Source organism: Gymnoscopelus braueri (assembly GCF_963280865.1).
Source record: "Gymnoscopelus braueri genome assembly, chromosome: 19".
Taxonomy (NCBI): domain Eukaryota; kingdom Metazoa; phylum Chordata; class Actinopteri; order Myctophiformes; family Myctophidae; genus Gymnoscopelus; species Gymnoscopelus braueri.
Genome location: NC_137621.1, coordinates 36,785,769 through 36,804,672, shown reverse-complemented (window position 1 = coordinate 36,804,672; position 18,904 = coordinate 36,785,769). Strand labels below are relative to the sequence as shown.

Sequence of the window (18,904 nt, the reverse complement as noted above, 5' to 3'; positions counted from 1 at the left end):
CTTGAAGAGCAATGTTATTTTAAAAGCAATTTTTTTAAATGTATCCTACATTTAGACATCCGGGGGAAATGCAGTTAGTGGCAGTACCGCAGTTAAGAAACACAGGGCCGATACAGAAAAAGAGATAGGGTTATGAGTGACAAATAATACTCCTAACTGTATGTCCATCTGCACTTGCACTGCCTGGAATTAGCGTGCTGTAAGAGCTATTAACGGGTAGATATATGTGTAGTCAAAGTGCACTAACAGTATATTAACAGGTCTAAATATAGTCCAAGTGTTCATAGACAATCTAACCCAGTAGTTTGCGTAGAAATGAACAGTCACTCCACAGTGGATAGTGAGAAATATACAATCTGTAACAGTACATCGCCTAGTGGAATATATGCCCTGTGTATTAATATACTAAATATAGTAAACATTTGGTCATGTAAGTGTCGACAGACCATACACTGTAAAATCATCAGTGTTGATTATCCATTTGTAACTCAGAGCGTGTACAAATGTAACCAAATGGACCCTTATGGGTCCATTTGGTTACATTTGTATGCGCTCTGAGTTAAACTGATACTGCAGTAGAATGGTAGCAGGATTCTGTAGCAGTGTAACAAGCATGCCTGTTTGTACACACTCGCATTCATACACACATTGTGGCCAGGCGCAACGTTATGCTTTTGAATCAGAATCATAAGACCAGTGTTGCATGTCCATTCCTCTGGTCTGTCTGTCTGTCTGTCTGTCTGTCTGTCTGTCTGTCTGTCTGTCTGTCTGTCTGTCTGTCTGTCTGTCTGTCTGTCTGTCTCTCTCTCTCTATCTTGTCTCTCTCTCTATCTTGTCTCTCTCTCTATCTTGTCTCTCTATATCATGTCTGCTGTCTTGTAGACATTACTGGGTGGGGACTGTGGGACTGTATGTTGAGGAAAACAGGTTTGATTCAGCTTAAGATCTCATGAAATAAAAAATAACACACACATATGCACGTGCGCACACACACACACACACACACACACGCACAGTACACACAAAACCTGCTGACGTTTGTGGTAAATGGCCGGAGGATTGGAAGGCAGATGGAATGTGTCTCAACATGTGATCTATTACGGATCCATTTTTATCAGAAACACAACTCTGAGAGGGAGGGAGGGAGGGAGGGAGGGAGGTGGGGGGGTGGAGGAAGAGAGGGAGGGTGAAGGAGAGAAGAAAGCGATAGTGAGGTGGGGGGAGCACTGAATGAAGAAAAAGAATTAAATTGTGGGCGAAAGTATGAGACTTGGATAGAGAGAGAGAATGAGGGAGAGTGCGAGGGAGTAAGAGAGAGAGAGAGAGAGAGAGAGAGAGAGAGAGAGAGAGAGAGAGAGAGAGAGAGAGGAAGAGAGGAAGAGAGGAAGAGAGGAAGAGAGGAAGAGAGGAAGAGAGGAAGAGAAGGAGAGAGGAGAAGGGAGGTTGCAAGTGGGAGAGAAATAAATAAAGATAGAGTCAAAGAAATAAGCCAGTGAAAGGAATAAAAAAACATTCCTGGCTTAGGGTACCTAAAAAAAAAAGAAAAGGTGGTGTGTTTGGTATCTGGTTTCCACACACACACACACACACACACACACACGGCGCGCAGAGCATTCACAAACCTACGCTCCCTCATGTGACACCACTAAAAAGATGTATCCAGGCAACAGCCAGGCTCCCTCCGACCGGCAGGGTTTGAGCGCGAGGTTCTCCTGTAAATAATTCAACAGCAGTCTGTGTGTGGACACTGGTCCACCTCCTCCTACACCTCCACCACCTCCTCTACCTCCTGCTCCACCTCCTCCATCACCTCCGCAACCTCTTTCACCTGCTTCTCCAACCTCATCCTCTACCTACGCCACCTCCTCTACCTCCCTTCTCTGCCTCCTCCTTTACCACCTCCCCCTCCACCTCCACCTCCTCCACCACCTCCACCACCACCACCACCTCCTATTTCCACACTGTATGCTGGGGAAGGGGGGGAGAGGGGGGTATTTTCAGTGTGGGCATTCTGACACTTCATTCTTAATGGAATGGCTCTTTGTTTTACTTTTATTTCCTTAACTTGTGCGTCTTTCCATCTGGTCACATCGTCTACAATACATTCTTATAGATCAGTTTGTCTTTTACTTTCTTACTTTTTGTTTCCGTTTTGTTTTGAGACGCAACGTTAATCATTCTAGCTGTAAGCGAACGCCGTGCAAAGAGCAGAATGCGTTACAAGACCCATAGACGTGGTTTTTCAGACAGCGTTTTAAAATAAGAGACAGAAAGAAATATTAAGAGATACACACAGCAAATGCTTGCTGGACCGTAGAGAGAGAGAGAGAGACTTTGTGAAATCCAATGGTTACATTTGTATATGCCCAGAGTTAAACGAACACTGAGGATTGTACAGTGTAACAGACTGAGAGAGGAGTGCAAGCGAGGAAATAATACATAGAGGAACGGAAAGCCAGGGAGAGTAGTAAGTATAACAGTAGGTCTGCGGTCTCCTCTGCGTCTGTCTGCTGTCCCACACTGTGGCCAGACAGACTGTCCGTGCTCCCACCACGGCATGCTGGGGCAGCATGTTAACCACGCCGAACCGCAGTGTTTGGATACAATAACACTACACCGCTCACAATACACACAAACCACTGTGTGCTGTCACACTCTCTGCAGCGTGCTGGGATTGATATGTCAATTAAGCTTGTGTCAGTGTGTGCGCGCGTCGTGTTATTCAAGAAGCTAGTCGATTATGTCGTCTCTGCGCTGAAAGCCACCAGTGAAATGGCTTCTGTCAAATTTGTTCCACTGGTTGAATGAAGGGATTCTGTTTCCGTTTTTGCTGTGGGTCAAATTTGCATTGCCAAATTGCACTGAACTTAACCACTTGCATCCTGGCATGCGTTATAGGCAAAAAGTGTAAAAAGAAAAGAAAAGCATATCTACAAGTTGTGAGGTGTTGTGAGCTTGTGGATCGGCTATTTTCGCTATTCGTGGTATGATGAAGTACCTAGTGCTTAAGTAGTTAATAAAAAAAATATTACATTAAAATGCTATAGCCTAACTGGTCATTCATGTAAAATTTTGAATATGATTAGAATATGTATTCTAGTTGTTTTTCAATGTTGCAAACAAAAGTAATCGAAAAGGCCCTTTCTCAGTTGCATGGGCAGCTACGTATAGTACAAGTCAAGCTTAGCCAGCTGGCCGCTATACACATGTATTTTCCACTTTCTTGATAAGGCCTGCTTAGGCCATTTTAACTGAAGCTGTGTGTCATCCAACTTGCAGATTGTACCTCTTTTATAACCCTGTTTCCTGTGTGTTCCTATGTGGGGGGGGGGGGAAGCAAGGTATCAACTGTAAAACTACTTCAGCTTGGCGCCTCTCGTCTACAACCGTGCAGCACACTAGAGCACCCAGCAGTGCCGTATATCACCACCGCTAAGAGTAGACTTCTGTTTGGGTGGCGGCCATTTTGAAGTGTGTGTGTCTCAGTGAAGGAGGGGGGTATTGGCTCCTAAAATAGCCCCGACAGAGAAATGACAGGACAGGTGGGGCAAGGTTACCACTGGCCTTGAAATAACAGAGTGCTGCCATAAACCAACTGATTAGCTAACCCCTAACCGGCTGCCCTAACGGCCCTCGGCCCCCAAGACCCTCTTGGCCCCTTGGCCCCTCTGCCTGCTCTCCCTGGGGGCTCCTGCTTCTAGGCAACCCCTCTCACCATTCCAACAAGGTCCTCCTCTTCCTCTCTGCTGGTTCCAGGTTTAGACACGTTCATACAGCAGAGGAAGAGGTCTGACACACACGCACACACACAAGCACACACACACACACACACACACACACACGCACACACGCACACACACACACACACACACACACACACACACACACACACACACACACACACACACACGCGCATACACACACACACACACACACACACACACACACACACACACACACACACACACACACACACACACACACACACACACACACACGCACAGTAGAAAGGCATGCACACACAATGCGTAGTGGAATACACTGTACTCACATAACACATGGATGCATGCATGCGAGTAATACTGACACACATAGCACAGATGCACGCACGCAGACATGCAGGCATGTTGTATACAGGCAAGGACACACACACACACACACACACACACACACACACACACACACACACACACACACACACACACACACACACACACACACACACACACACACACACACACAGAGTGCACACACACTCAGGAATGTCCCCTGGCACCCTGTCCTAAGATTAGGAGCTGCAGAGGGGGGTAATTCACCTTGATGAAGACGTTCTGTCTAGAGCCAAAGCAAGTTACTGTCACTGTTGTGACATTTCACTGTGACACAGTTGCAACTTCCCCAAATTGTGTGAAGTGCATGTGAATTAATCATTACCCCCAACATTTAAATGCATTTCAATTCTGATTCAATGGCAAACCACAGTGTCAACCAACTGTTGACACTGTGATATTAACCTACGGTATGCAGATATCCAGATCCATAGCAGCTTTCACCAACACAACTAAGCGAACCAGTCTTATAGAGTTCAAACGAGAGCAGAACATTAACATAAAATTACTTACAGCTCATGCAGCACAATCAGAGCAAAAATCCTGAAGCCAAACAATTGCACTATTTGGGGAAAAGACCAATATTTCACCAGCAAAGAAGGTAATTTTGTTCCCTGAGTTGAGCTTCTAAGGCAGCACTTCCATACAGCTGCAGGCAGTAAGAAGCGCTGCCTTAGAAGCTGGGTGTTCTAGGTGTGTTTGATTTAACAGTAGACACATCTCATGTAGGTCAACCTTAATGAAGCATGTCTTACTTTTTTAAGTTGATAAATTACTTTTTTTGGCCACCCATTTCCACAGTTTTCCATGAAATCTCAGAGCCAACTCTCCCCAAGTGACTGAGTGTCTCTGTTTGCCCTAAATCCCTGCAAATGCTCCTCCAGGTTGTTGCTGTAAATAAGATTAATAATGTGTCTTGGTCATCTTGCCTGCTTAAACTGACCTTATTAATTTTATGTAAAAGCATTAAAACACTATTTTACCCTACTTTACTATATGTACTGTACAGTATATATATAAATCACTGCTCACCCATGAGAATATGGAGCCAAGAGCTTTATGTATTACATTACCTCTTCTTGCCCACAAATGTTTTTTAAAAGGTTTTCCACCAAAAATGTAGCCAAGACCCTCTTGTGTCCCTGAGAGATTTCACGCCATTACAGACCACTAATTTATTAAATTTATCCAGCAACACACATTGAGCATAGGTTGGGCTTTGGTTTTAGCGACGGGATTAAACAACAAATTGTCTTAGGTGCAAAGGCACCGAACCCCTATCTGCTCACCTTAACCACTTGAATCCTGGCGTCCGTATTCTGGGCATGTCATAAAAGGCGAACATTTGGCAAACATAGGGGAACTGAATATTTCACAAAATAGTGAACGTTCATTCAAAATAGAAGATTTACAAGCTCACGTGTTGTGGCTCTTCTAAGCTACTTTCGCTATTTGATGCACAACAAAGTAAATAGGGGTTTTAGTGGTTAATAAAATATTAAAGTGCCCAATAAATACCTAAAATGTTGAAAAAAGTTGGCTTCTGTGTATGACTAATCATCTCACTCTCCTTTTGTGTGTGTGTGGTAGGTGTAACTACGGCTGGCAGGGTCCGTTCTGTGATGAGTGTCTGCCCTATCCGGGCTGCGTCCATGGGTCGTGTAACGAGCCGTGGCAATGCAGCTGTGACAAGAACTGGGGAGGCCTGCTCTGTGACAAAGGTCAGACTCAACCGGCCAATCCTGGATCTGGCAATGATAATGTAGGAGGAGCCAGTATAAGCACTTAGCCAATCAGCATTCGAGGAACCATCTACGGCGCGCGTTTAAAGTTTTACCATTATTAGGAAAGAAAGTCATAGTCTGTGCATCACTGTTACACATAAAGCTCATATTTACAATGACTTTCTTACAAGTGTCATTTTTTTTATCACTTTCACAATTACATAAAATTGTCTCACATAAGCCAGAATCCAGTGTGTGTGAAATAGTTTGTTTAGATGCATACAGAGGCAGTTTGATTCAGAGAGACGGGTTAACAAACACACACATGGACATTATGAAAAGAGCTCCTTTTGTACAAGGACACTGAGACATTCCTTGATATTTTCTGTGCAGATCTTAATTACTGTGGGACCAACCGTCCGTGCAAGAACGGAGGGACGTGTATGAACACGGAGCCTGATGAGTACAACTGTGCCTGTCCTGACGGCTACTCCGGCAAGACCTGCGAGATCGGTGAGTCAGCGAGTCAAACGCACCAGCTGTGTGCGGTTGAGCACATGTATGCATCTGCAAAAGCATGTCCTGTATAGCAGGGGGAAAATGCGATGTGTTGCTATCAAGGGGAACTTATATAGTAGGCTCAGGTTTTGAACAATTTTGTCAATCGGATGGACAACTGAAGCCTCTGTTAGTCTTGTTTGTTATTTCCTCTATCTGAAAGTTATTGATTCAGTTACAAACCCCACCCCGGTCCATAGTGCACAATTCTCTCAGGCTAAATGTAAGGAATTTCTCAACTATTTTCTTAATAAGATTGAAAAGATCAGGACCAAGATTACTCCTGTCAGCAATGCGTTCCCCATTCCATCAAACACCTCGGTATCATTAAATCTCTTTTAACCCATCACTTGTCACACTCTAGAAAATATGATTCTGTCTATGAAATCCCCCACCTCTCAATTTGACCCGATCCCTACTAAACTGTTAAACTGTCTCTCTCACTCTCTGTAGCGGAGCATGCCTGTGTGTCGAACCCCTGTGCTAACGGAGGGACTTGTCACGAAGTCCCCACTGGGTTCGAGTGCCACTGTCCTGCTGGCTGGTCTGGGCCCACATGTGCTAAAGGTCAGTAGCACTGTATTGACCCGAGATGTGGCCAAGCGAACTGAGCTCAGAACAGGAAAATAAGTTAGTCTACTGGCCAGTTGTCGTGCATGTGTTTAAAGGCATGTTTCAGGTGTGTAATTGCCCAGATAAAATTGAAGTACAGTATTATATGAAGGTAACTGATGATAATAGTAGAGTCTGTGTGTGTCTGGTCTGTGTGTGTCTGATCTATGTGCGCGCATGTCTGTCTTTGGATTCACGTACATGCGTGCGTGTATGTTGTGTGCCCCTCTGTCCATTTGTGTTAGTATGTGTGACTGTGTTTTTATGTATGCATACATCCAACATTTTGATGTTTGAACATTTTGGTAGCACTTTTTGATTTGTTCACTATGGATCATCAGTAAAAAATGTTTTTTTGCATCTGCCAAACCTCTGTGGACATTCCTTTTGTTATGTTAGTGTGCAAGCGTTCCTTTTGTATTCTTGATAATTTGTTTGGCTTACGCATTTGACGGAAAACCCCTTTTTTGGACAATTCAACAAGAGCGCAAACGTTTCTCTAATTTTTGTTGATATTTGAACAAAGCCAGACCTTAATGTGTGTGTGTGTGTGTGTGTGTGTGTGTGTGTGTGTGTGTGTGTGTGTGTGTGTGTGTGTGTGTGTGTGTGTGTGTGTGTGTGTGTGTGTGTGTGTGTGTGTGTGTGTGTGTGTGTGTGTGTGTGTGTGTGTTTCAGACACAGATGAGTGTGAGTCCAACCCCTGTGCTCAGGGTGGGACCTGTATCGACTTGGAGAACGGGTTTGAATGCATCTGTCCCCCGCAGTGGACGGGCAAGACCTGCCAAATCGGTAAGTCTCATGTCATATTAATTGGAGTTGTTATTAATTAACCATATAAAACCTAGCATCCCCATTCTGGGCATGTCATAACAGGCGAACTTTGGGTGAAAATAGGGGAACATTCTGCAAAAATAGCACAATAAAAAAAAAAAAGGAGGGGACCAAGTATAGACCCGTGGGAGATCCCAGGCAACGAAGGGTTTAAGTGGTTAAATGAGTTAAATGAGAACCTTATTGAATTGATTATATGGAGTTAAAACACATGTGAGGGAGGGAAAGCCTGCCAAATATACATAGTAGTGTCTCACACTGTAGACATGTGTATAGACGATTTCTATTAATCTTTGATTCCTTTATCATGAGATTCTGATGCAAGACTATGGGATAAATGTAACATAGTTCATACTTCTTTATCTTTGTTAATGTGTGAATCAGATGTGGGTGAAAGGGCAGAAAGCCGTGGTTATTTTTGGCTGATTTGTCCTTTTGATGTATCGGTTGATCTGACCTTAAATTGAGCCTGCCCCTTGCATGTGTGATGACATTTTGCAGTGAACGTGTGGAGTGTAATTCTGTACGTGTTGCTGTACGTTGCACCAACAGTGAATGTTGTGTGTGTTTGGACTCGAGCCAGGAATACCCCCCCCCCCCCCACTTGCCTGAGATATACGTATATCTAATTTAGTTGTTTGTTTATTCTGCCATGTCGAAGCAGTAGTATTACTGCGGGGTGGCTACTAATATGAAAAGGGTGTGTGTGTTGTGTGTGTGTGTGTGTGTGTGTGTGTGTGTGTGTGTGTGTGTGCGCGCGCGTGCATGTCTGCATGCATGTCTGATGGAGAGAAACGATCATATGCAACTCAAGCCAGGTGACTTGAGTAAAGATATAAATAACCGCCCGCCTGGCAACTGCCTGCCTTGGAGACCAAATATACCCCACCCCGCGGTTATCTTTGGCTCTAGACTGGGGGGTATGGGGATGGGGGGGAGTAAAATGGGCCGGTATGTACGCTACCGTGAGGCAAAGCAAGGACTCTCTTACTGTAACTGGGCATGGGCCCACTTCCATGGCACGTCTTAGCCCGACAGGGAGCCATAGCGACAGCAAGGCAGCAGCGGAAAGAGAGAGAAAGAAGAAGTACTTTATAACCTGTCAACACACATGCAGTGGTGGAAGAAGTGTACTCGTATTTTTTTACTTGAGTAAAAGTAGCAATACCACAGTATAAAAGTAATCTGTTACAATAAAAACTTTTACTTGAGTAAAAGTGCAAAAGTATTGCCATCAAAATATACTTCAAGTACCAAAGTAAAAGTACATTTTCAAACTTTATCAAGAATAGTGTCGCAATACCTCAAAATTGTACTTAGTTACAGTACTTGAGTAAATGTACTAATGTAATTACTTTCCACCACTGCACACACGAGCAGGTAGTGATGAAGGGAGAGAAAGAAGGAAAGGAGGAAAGCGTTGGGGTTCTTGTGTTACGGGGGTTCTGTTATTCGCTGTCGGGCGGTTCCCCTTTCACGGAGCCATCGGTACCTGAGAGAGAGAGGGTGGGGGTGGGGGGGAGGGGGAGGAGGAGGAGGGGGGGGGGGAGTCGGGTTACAGCTGGCCAACAGGTGCTGCACCTCCTGGGAGGACCAGGAGTATTAATGCGGCGGGCGGTTTACAGTGTGGCGAGGCGGGCTGGGTGTGCGGCCGGCCTCTGAAACTGACCACTTGGAATGCGTCCGGCGCGGCCCGCAGGGAATGCGATAGAGAAATGAAGCCGACTTGGGCGGCAGGGGAGTGGAGCGGCCGCCAGAGACATGGAGACGTCAGGAAATGTGATCGGGGAACAAAAAAAAAATGGTAATCTCACTCTCCACAGAGTGAGTGGGAGATTTTTGTCAAAAAAAAACAAACAAACCCTTTTGGAGCAGTTGGGGGTGAAATTTGTATCTCGGTTAAGATGGCATCGACCTCATCCCAGAATTGCTTAAATGTGATATTACAGTAAGACAGATCAGGACCTCAGAACCCACATGAGTGTATTAAGGACCTTAGGTTGAGTTTCAGTGGATTGTACACCAGGAATCTACGCTTGGTGGTGGGGCTTGTAAGCAGGTTCTTAGCTTTCTCTCTGTCTTGCCTCTCTCTCTGTCTCCCCTCTCTCTCTCTCTCTCTCTTGTTCTCTCTCTCTCTCTCTTTCTCGTGTCCATTTTTGCAGACGTTAATGAGTGTTTGGCGAAGCCATGCCTCAATGCTTACTCTTGCAAAAACTTGATTGGTGGATATCACTGCGCCTGCTTTCGTGGATGGTCGGGACAGAACTGTGACATCAGTCAGTATCAGTTGCTATTAGCTACTGTTGGCCTACGCTGTTAGCCTACATATCGGCATCTGTCTCCTTGCCTCAAGCGCTGTCTATTCTTCCCTGGTCTTTCTTACAGTGGTAGCCATTGTAAAAGTCCCCCTTCATGAATTCATCCTGCATCTGTGCTGCATTAATTCTGCAGACAGTTCTCTCTTGAATATTATACAGCCGAACCAAATAACCAAATGAAAATAATAGCATGGTGTATTTTAACTCGCTTATCATTTCTGCTTTAAGAAGAGAGTAAAATGTGATTGTTTCAAATAATTAATGTCTTGGAATGGATCAGTAATGCTTAAGTTATGCTCCGTCGCACTATGGTGTCGCACGGCGAAAATAGCCAAACTCTAAGTTCGCAACGCCTCGCAGATGCGACGCGTTATGCTGCAGTAGTTCATGCAGAAACATGCAGGAAATAACTTGGACTTGTACAATGCTACACCTGTAGCCTTTTTAGGGCAGTCTATTTTCTACACACTGGCTTAACTATTACAGTTTCTATCTACAACTAAAATGGTTTGGGGTTTTTCCACATGGCAGGGAAACTCCTGGTGAAAATAAATATTTTTTAAATAATTATTATTATTATTATAGGGCATCTCCAGCCTGGCTTCATTGCATGTGCTTTGTCTGCTTCATCATGTGAATCTGTGCACTGACTCTCTTCTAGGCACATGGATAATCTTGGGTAACCTAACAAAGGCTTTGAATAACCCTGTGAATGCACTGGTGTCTCTTTCCCTGTGCATGTTTACAGCACTCCTGCATGTTGCTCCTGTGGATCTAATGGACAGCCTCCGGTAGACTTGAATTCATATTTTTCCCTTCCATATTTGTTTGTCTTTCAGATGCCAACAGCTGCCATGGACAGTGTCAGAATGGAGGCACATGCAAGGTGAGAATCAGACATGTGGAGAAAGAAATAACATCTGCTCACGGTGTCTCAGTCGCATAACTGGTTCTCTAAAACATTACATAAAAATGGAAATTAATTGTAGTTTATTCTTCTTATGACCTTTGAGTGCATAACAGTCAGATGCATGGTGCAGTAGATAGACACAGTTTTCTTAAAAGAAAAAGGTACATTTGACTACATGAGACCTTTAAAGAATCAGGGGCAAAGTGGTTTTAGTAACTCAACCCGTCTTTACACAAAAGCACTTGTACAGTGAAATCGGATGCTCTGATTTGACTTCCAGTCCTGACTTTACAGTTCTGAAATGAAGCCATAAATTCCCTGTACCTTTTGGAACTAGGAAAAAAGACCATTTAATCCAAGTAAAAGTAAGAATCTTCCCGTGGATGTCTCTGTCATAGGAGGTGGCCAGGCGGTACCAGTGCGTGTGCCAACCGGGCTTTGTGGGCCGGCACTGCGAGGTTCAGAGAAACTGGTGTGCCAGTAATCCGTGCAGGAACGGGGGCAGGTGCCACTCCCTGCTGGACGGATTCCTTCATTCATGTAAATGCCCCCAGGGCTTCTCCGGCCCCACCTGTGAGGTGAGCGAGTGGCAGATCATTCTGGGACACTACACTGTTAAAAATGAAAGGTTGAAAGTGTTCATTTATTAGTTTGTAACTCAGAGAGTGTACAATTGTAACCCAAAATTCCCTAGTGTTCATTTATTTACATACGGTTACATTTGCACACTCAGAGTTAAACGAACACTGAGGATTTTGCGGTGTCGAGACTTTATTCCACTTGAACATGTTCCTACTGTGAATATGAGGCAATGCACTGTAAAAAATAAAATTAAATAAATTAAGACTGTTGGGAACTACATGGTTAAAAGCAGCAGTATTTCAGCAGCATGGGGAATTGTGAGTCAACAACGGTTCATTCCAAACTGGAAATTAGCTTGATTTGAACTGACAAAAATGTAATAGTTGGAACCTGAATTGAGTAAAAGCCTAATTAGTGATATTTTCCCAAAATCCAAAGAAATGTGTTTTTAACACTAGCCATTTACTGAATTCAGTTTACACCTCAGTGGCACTTAGAATTCATCCATCGACCTCCTTTCTCCATGTGTAGAAACAGAGTAACCTGTGTGAGCCTGACCCTTGTCAGAACAAGGCTCAGTGCCACAGTGTGATGGGGGATTTCTACTGTGTCTGCCCCGACGACTACGAGGGCCGAACCTGCTCCCAGCTCAAGGACCACTGCAAGACCAACCAATGTCAAGGTAACACTAAAGCCATCAATTTATATTTAGTCGTACGCCCGTAACCAATCTACAAACTCGCTTCTCTACCCACTGTGAGCTGGTAGACTATGTAGCTATTCTCAGCGAGCAACATTACATAATGGTCAATGAACACAGGGACGCACTTTATCTATACTGTCCTTTTTTCACTCTGCTGTTAATTTGTGAGCTTCTATGAGGTGGACTGGCAATAACGTTTTTATGTAACCCAATTGTGAATGTAAAGCACATGCTCTCGCGTAGACTGAAATGGTGACAGATGAGAAACATACAGTAGATATTAATTGCCTGTTCGTTGCTTGTAAACAAACTCCCGATTGTGATTTCAACCTCGTCGAGGCCCCAGCTCCTCATTTCTACCTCACTAATCACCTATCACGTTTCACCCGCCGTTCTCCTCTTTCCAATCTCGCACCAACACAGTGATTGACAGCTGCACCATTGCAGTGGCGACCAACAGCACGGAGAAAGGGGTGTGGCACATCTCGTCCAATGTGTGCGGGCCTCACGGCCGCTGCATCAGTCAGCCTGCAGGAAACTTCAGCTGCTCCTGTGAGCCGGGATTCACTGGGGCCTACTGTCATGAGAGTGAGTCATTATTAGGACATGCACGAGCACGCACACGCCCACACGCACTTAAGTGTACTCCTCACGCAGACTAAAGTGCACTCTCGCACACTGAGACACACTGACCGATCTATACGTGCACACACACGCATGCACGCACACACGCACACGCACACGCACAAGCACACACACACACACACACACACACACGCACACGCACGCACACACACGCAGGAAAACGGCTCCAACTACACACATACTGTACTGGTACACACATTGGCACACATACACACTCCCAGAGGGACAGACAGTCCCAGATACACATGCACGTACAGACCCCCCCCCCCCCCAACCCAACCTCCACCAACCACACACACACACACAGCAGGACTATATTTATCATCAGTTACCATCACAGTGCACCACATCATTCTTCTGGTAACAGTGTACCCCCGTCACTCTCACTTATCATCACCTTCTTAGACTGGTATACTTTTACGCTCGGACGGTTTTGTCGCACAGTGCACACAGCAACACCGGTTACTGGAAATGATGATGGACTCAATTAAAACAAGATGACAAACAGCCGGGAGAGAGACAGAACATTTTTATTACATATTTTCTTTATGTAGTGACGCTTACTTCAACTCTTTGTCTCTCTTTCTCTCTGTCTGTCTCCCTCTCTCTCTCTTTCTCTCTATCTCTCTCTGTGTGTCTCTCTCCCTTTGTCTCTGTCTCTGTATTTCCAGACATAAACGACTGCGTGTCGTCTCCATGTAAGAATGGAGGAACCTGTATTGATGGAATCAGCTCCTTCCAATGCATCTGTCCTGATGGATGGGAGGGCAGCCTCTGTGACAGCGGTGAGTGTGTGTGTGTGTGTGTGTGTGTGTGTGTGTGTGTGTGTGTAGACATACTGTACATACATGTGCCTGTGTCATTCTCAACCTTTTTCATTTCAAGGACCCCCAGTTTGATATGCATGAGGACGGACCCACATTTGATATGATTTATTTAATTAATTAATACAAATGTTTTATCTCTGGGACCCCAATTTGTGTTTATTTAACTCTGAGAGTGTACAAATGGGTTATGAGTCCATTTGAGTCCATTTGGACCCCTGGTGGTTGCCGGACCACACGTTGAGAAACACTGACCTAACCGACCCCAGAGGCAAGCCCAGTGCTCCCTCAATCTGTGTGACACATGCATGCATGCATTGCAGACAGACACACAGACAGACAGACAGACAGACAGATGGTGAATGAGTTTATTTACTTGGATTCCCGTTGCCTCCTGAAAAACATCAGACACTGTTTATGTATGAGAGACAGTGACAGGCAGACACTGAGAGAGAGAGACTAGCCACAGTATCTATGAATCACCCATAGAGTAAACTCTTCAAACCCTGTTTAAGCCTGGAGCATAGAAATGATTAGCAGGCTAACAATCCTGTGGAGACCACCACTGTCTGTCTGTCTGTGTGTGTGTGTGTGTGTGTGCGCGTGTGTGCGTGTGTGCGTGCGTGTGTGCGTGCGTCTTTGGGCTAATTCATGCAATTACATTTGTGGCATTGGAAAAAAAAATTACATAAGAAATAAAGGGTCTGCATTCCTAAATACTTTGGAATACTCATAGCAGGGGATAAAAAACAAGCAATATTGCTGTAACATATATTAAAGAAATGCAATATTTTGTGATGACTGCAGCTGAACTATGCATTCTATAGCCTATATATTTCTGCAAACTGCTGGGAGAGTATGGTGAGCTAAGCTTACTTATATCACTGGTTCTCAACCTTTTTTAAATTCAAGGACCACCAGTTTGATCTGAGCACTGAAGATTTGACAGTGTCGATTGGGCTCCCAGAGATAAAACCCTCAGTGTTCATTTAACTCTGAGAGTGTTCAAATGTGTACATTAACAGAGATACAGACTACCACAGAGTCAGACCTCTAATGTGTCCATTTGGTTCCCAACTATGAAACATTTAGATGGGGACCCCCGGGAACCCCCTCAAGGACCACTGGGGGTTTCCAGGCCCCACATTGAGCAGCAATGGGTTGAATATGTTGAACATATACTGTATGTTGTTTCTCTGTTCTCCAGATGTGAATGAGTGCAGTAAGAACCCCTGTCTGAATGGAGGCCGCTGTGTGGACCTGGTCAATGACTTTTACTGCCACTGTGTTGACAACTGGAAGGGCAAGACATGCCATTCACGTGAGTGTCTGTGTGTGCATGCACGTGTGTGTGCATTCTTTTAAAAATGTTTTTACCTGTGTTTCTATGAATCTATGATTACATTTGTCCCTGCACTTCTGTGCTTTGATTTGTTTGCATGTACAACATCTGTATAGAATATTACACAGTATAATTTCTAACACTACACTAAATTCAACACTGAGAATATGACTGTGTCCGTTTGTATGTTCGTCCAGGTGAGAGCCAGTGTGACTCGACTACCTGCAGTAATGGAGGGACGTGTTACGACCACGGAGATTCGTTCCTCTGTAGCTGCTCCTCAGGCTGGGGAGGCAGCACCTGTAACACAGGTCTGCACTAATTACAGGCTTATTACTAATGGTTGTAAAGGTGTAATAACGCTGTTATGGCGGGTTGTGCGCCTGTGGTCACAGGGCAAAGCAGCTGTTGGAGACGGGGCTGTTTTCTACCATTTCATGTTTTTCATCTCACTGATCGTCTCTCCTCTCCAGCAGCCTAAATCCCTCTTTATTTGTGTCTCCAGCCAAGAACAGCACATGTGACTCTGGTCCGTGTGAGAACGGGGGGACCTGTGTCGGAGGAGGGGACTCCTTTACCTGCATCTGCAAGGACGGCTGGGAAGGACCCACCTGTGCCCAAAGTAGGACACTACTGGTTACTACTTAGTTAATAGATCAGCAGGAATCTAATTACTCTGAATCCATATGTTGTATTAGCTGAATAATTCAGTATTACATTTTAATAATGAATTATTCAGGCTCCTTTGTACTTCTATTTCAATGAATACAGTTGGTCAATTAATTACTGGTTAGATAACGCATATAAAAGATTTCTCCCTTTTGATTTACTTCTGTTTTATTTTTGCATCCATTGTTGTTCATCTCTAATTCTCTCTCTCTGTCTCATTCCTTCTTTTTCTCTCCCTCACTTTCTTTCCCTCTTTCCATCTCTTTCCCCTTTTTCTCACAGATACCAATGACTGCAACCCACAGCCATGGTAAGTTGTAGGTTTTGTTGTGGCCCTGCAGGGAATGCAGAACACAGAGCTCTGCTCGTATAAATCTCAGACTTTGTTGGGGCTAAGCTGTTGGCAGGGTTTGATGAGCAGGTCTCTGGGTGTTATCCCGCCCCGGTCCAGTCATGCATAGTGGATGTTCTCAGTGTCGGGGGGGTTTAGGGGGGCTCAGACAAGGGCCCACTGATCTTATCCTCTCAGTCTGATTTAATGCTGCGGGATTTCACCATTAAAGATTGGAAGATGGCGGCAGGATTTTGTAGATGGCGTGTGTGTGCACGTGCGAGTGTATATGTATGTGTGAGTGCGCGCGTGTGCGTAAATTGGTGTGCACCTCTGTGTGTGTGTGTGTGTGTACGTTTTATTATGAAACTGTGACTTGTGCACATGTGAATGAGGAAAAAACAATCCTATGTAACTCTTCTCCTCCAGCTACGTACGCACGCCTGCACGCACACATGCGCACGCGCGCGCACACACACACACACACACACACACACACACACACACACACACACACACACACACACACACACAGCCACAATGACTGACAGGCGGATTAGCAGAGGTGGTGATGGGGGTGTGAAGAGACGCCCCCCGCTACCATTCACCAGCCTTGACCCCGGGGGTGGGGGGAGAGGAGGGAGGGCCGGCCGGCCGGCCTGTAGGCTCCGCTCAGTATGTGGTCAGCGGGGGATTTGCATATGAAGCCTGGACATTGATGAGGGATCAGCTTTTGGCGAGCTGACTGACCGACTCATTCCTTTCTCTGTTATCCTCCTTTCTGTTCCCTCTGTTCTCTGCCCTGCATCTCCACCGCGGGAACAGACAGAGGGAAAGGTTGGGGCGGTTTGTCCGTATGTAAGAGTGGTCCAGTGTAGTCGTATGGGTAGAGTGCAGTGCCATTCCTTGTATAGGAACGGAAGGGCACTCATTTCCCTGACACCAACGAGGGTTAGGTGGCAAACATTGCGTTTATTGCCAGCATCTGCCCTAGTTACACCTGACCTTACCCTATTGAAATGCCTGTGCAACTAAATGAGTAGAACACTGCCAGGATTGTGGGTTCTATTCCCGGTATAAGACCCATGGGTGACAGGGTGTCGCTAAAGCTTGATTTATACTTAGTTGTACGACGGTGTCGTACGTTTACGTTGTGAGCTTGTAGATTGGCTATGTTTTGGCATGGAGCATCGGCGAACATTGGACTATAACAATGGTTCTCAAAGTGTTATAAGCGTTATATGTCTGGGATCCTTGAGGGGATTTCAAATGGACTTTTATAACTCTATAACTGTTTGAGAGTGTACAAATGGAACCAAATGGACACTTATACATATCTATTTGGTTCCATTTGTACACGCTCAGAATGTAGAGTTATGGGGAACCTTGAAATTAAAAGGTTTGAGAACCACTTGCCTAGAAATTAGCCATAACATTGCCATGTCCACCAAACAGTATTATATACTGTTAGTCAGCAATGGAAGGTCTCCTTCCAGACCTGACCCTTGACCCAGAGTGAGGAAGATGAAAGGACGTTGCACACAGAGTAGGTTAGCTTAATAATATGATAATGATAGCAATGTATGATAATGTTTATGTCCCCCTCTCTCTGTCCAGCTATAACGGAGGTGTCTGCGTGGATGGAGTGAACTGGTTCCGCTGTGAATGTGCTCCAGGTTTCGCTGGACCCGACTGCCGCATCAGTAAGTTCCCTGGGAAACGAGGGGGGGTGGGGGCTTGTGGCGAGGGTCAGGCGGGTGGCGGAGGATGGGGGGGTGAAAGGTCATAGCTGGGGGAGTGTAAAATGATTGTTACCGGGCGACAGATTAGGAAGCCCTTTAGGAAGACGGTCTTAACCTATGACCTCCCTTGGGGTCGGAGGTCAATGGCGGGATTTTCGCAGACGGGTCTCGGGGCAGTCTCCCGCGGCCTTCTGGGAGAGGATTCTCCCAGAAAGGACGTCCTTTTCAGACCTGGGGGCGGGTTGTCATAGATGTTTATCTGAAGAGGTTCCAATACAAAGTTTTTATAGATCCGTTCGGGAATTAACAAGAAGCATTTGTCACCTGGAATTCATGACTAATGATTAAAAAGAAACGCATGAAGAATGTCAGCCTGTCGTCAAATTTCGGTTTAGGTTAGGTTCCTGAGAAACTTCAAGAAACAAATGCAGCATAAAGGAATTTGTTTTATGGAATTCAAGAACTCCAATTCTCTAAACTTTCTTTCATTTCTTTGGACATTCTTAAGATGCCTAAAACCTTATTATACAATCATTACAGTATTTATTAATTTATACCTGGAAGGTCTCTCGTGTGTTTTTATGACAAACGCAGCTATACAAAGTGTTGCTTTGCATCTAGTGGTTCTAACAGTGGTTCTTGGCCTGGAGTCCAAGGTGTATACTTAACCCCCGGTTACAACTAGAATGAAAACAGTAGTCTGCTTACCCAGGACTGGAGTGGAGAATCACTTTAGAAGTAGCCATATTTAGCAGCCCGATTTAGCAGAATTCACTTCTGAGTCTCAAGACTGAAAAATCTTTCTCCACACCATAATGTTTGATTTATTTGGTATTGACCATGTGAAATCATTAACACACAGACATCAGTGTTTTGAATTATGCGGGATACTTTACTGTAAGTCGCAGACCCTTTGAACAATCCATCGTAAGATCAAATTTCTCTTGACTTCAAATTCTTTCAACCTGTTTCCTCGCCTTGGTGACTCGCAGATTACGGAACGA

The 18,904-nt window shown here is 44.9% G+C and overlaps 1 protein-coding gene across 2 annotated transcripts in view; it reads left to right on the top strand.

Annotated features, from left to right (window-relative positions):
• The window catches only part of LOC308075147 (protein jagged-2-like), a 63,668-nt gene that overhangs the window by 33,972 nt on the left and 10,792 nt on the right, over positions 1-18,904 (top strand). Inside the window, exons 6-20 of one of the 2 annotated variants that reach the window (XM_080414798.1) lie at positions 5,700-5,830; positions 6,227-6,346; positions 6,845-6,958; positions 7,679-7,792; positions 9,997-10,110; positions 10,992-11,038; positions 11,461-11,640; positions 12,176-12,326; positions 12,771-12,935; positions 13,664-13,777; positions 15,024-15,137; positions 15,356-15,469; positions 15,664-15,780; positions 16,110-16,137; positions 17,776-17,861. In XM_080414798.1, the coding sequence (XP_080270924.1) occupies positions 5,700-5,830; positions 6,227-6,346; positions 6,845-6,958; positions 7,679-7,792; positions 9,997-10,110; positions 10,992-11,038; positions 11,461-11,640; positions 12,176-12,326; positions 12,771-12,935; positions 13,664-13,777; positions 15,024-15,137; positions 15,356-15,469; positions 15,664-15,780; positions 16,110-16,137; positions 17,776-17,861 (1,709 nt within the window). The remainder of the gene's footprint in view (positions 1-5,699; positions 5,831-6,226; positions 6,347-6,844; positions 6,959-7,678; positions 7,793-9,996; positions 10,111-10,991; positions 11,039-11,460; positions 11,641-12,175; positions 12,327-12,770; positions 12,936-13,663; positions 13,778-15,023; positions 15,138-15,355; positions 15,470-15,663; positions 15,781-16,109; positions 16,138-17,775; positions 17,862-18,904) is intronic. The other variant, XM_080414799.1, reaches the window with a different exon arrangement.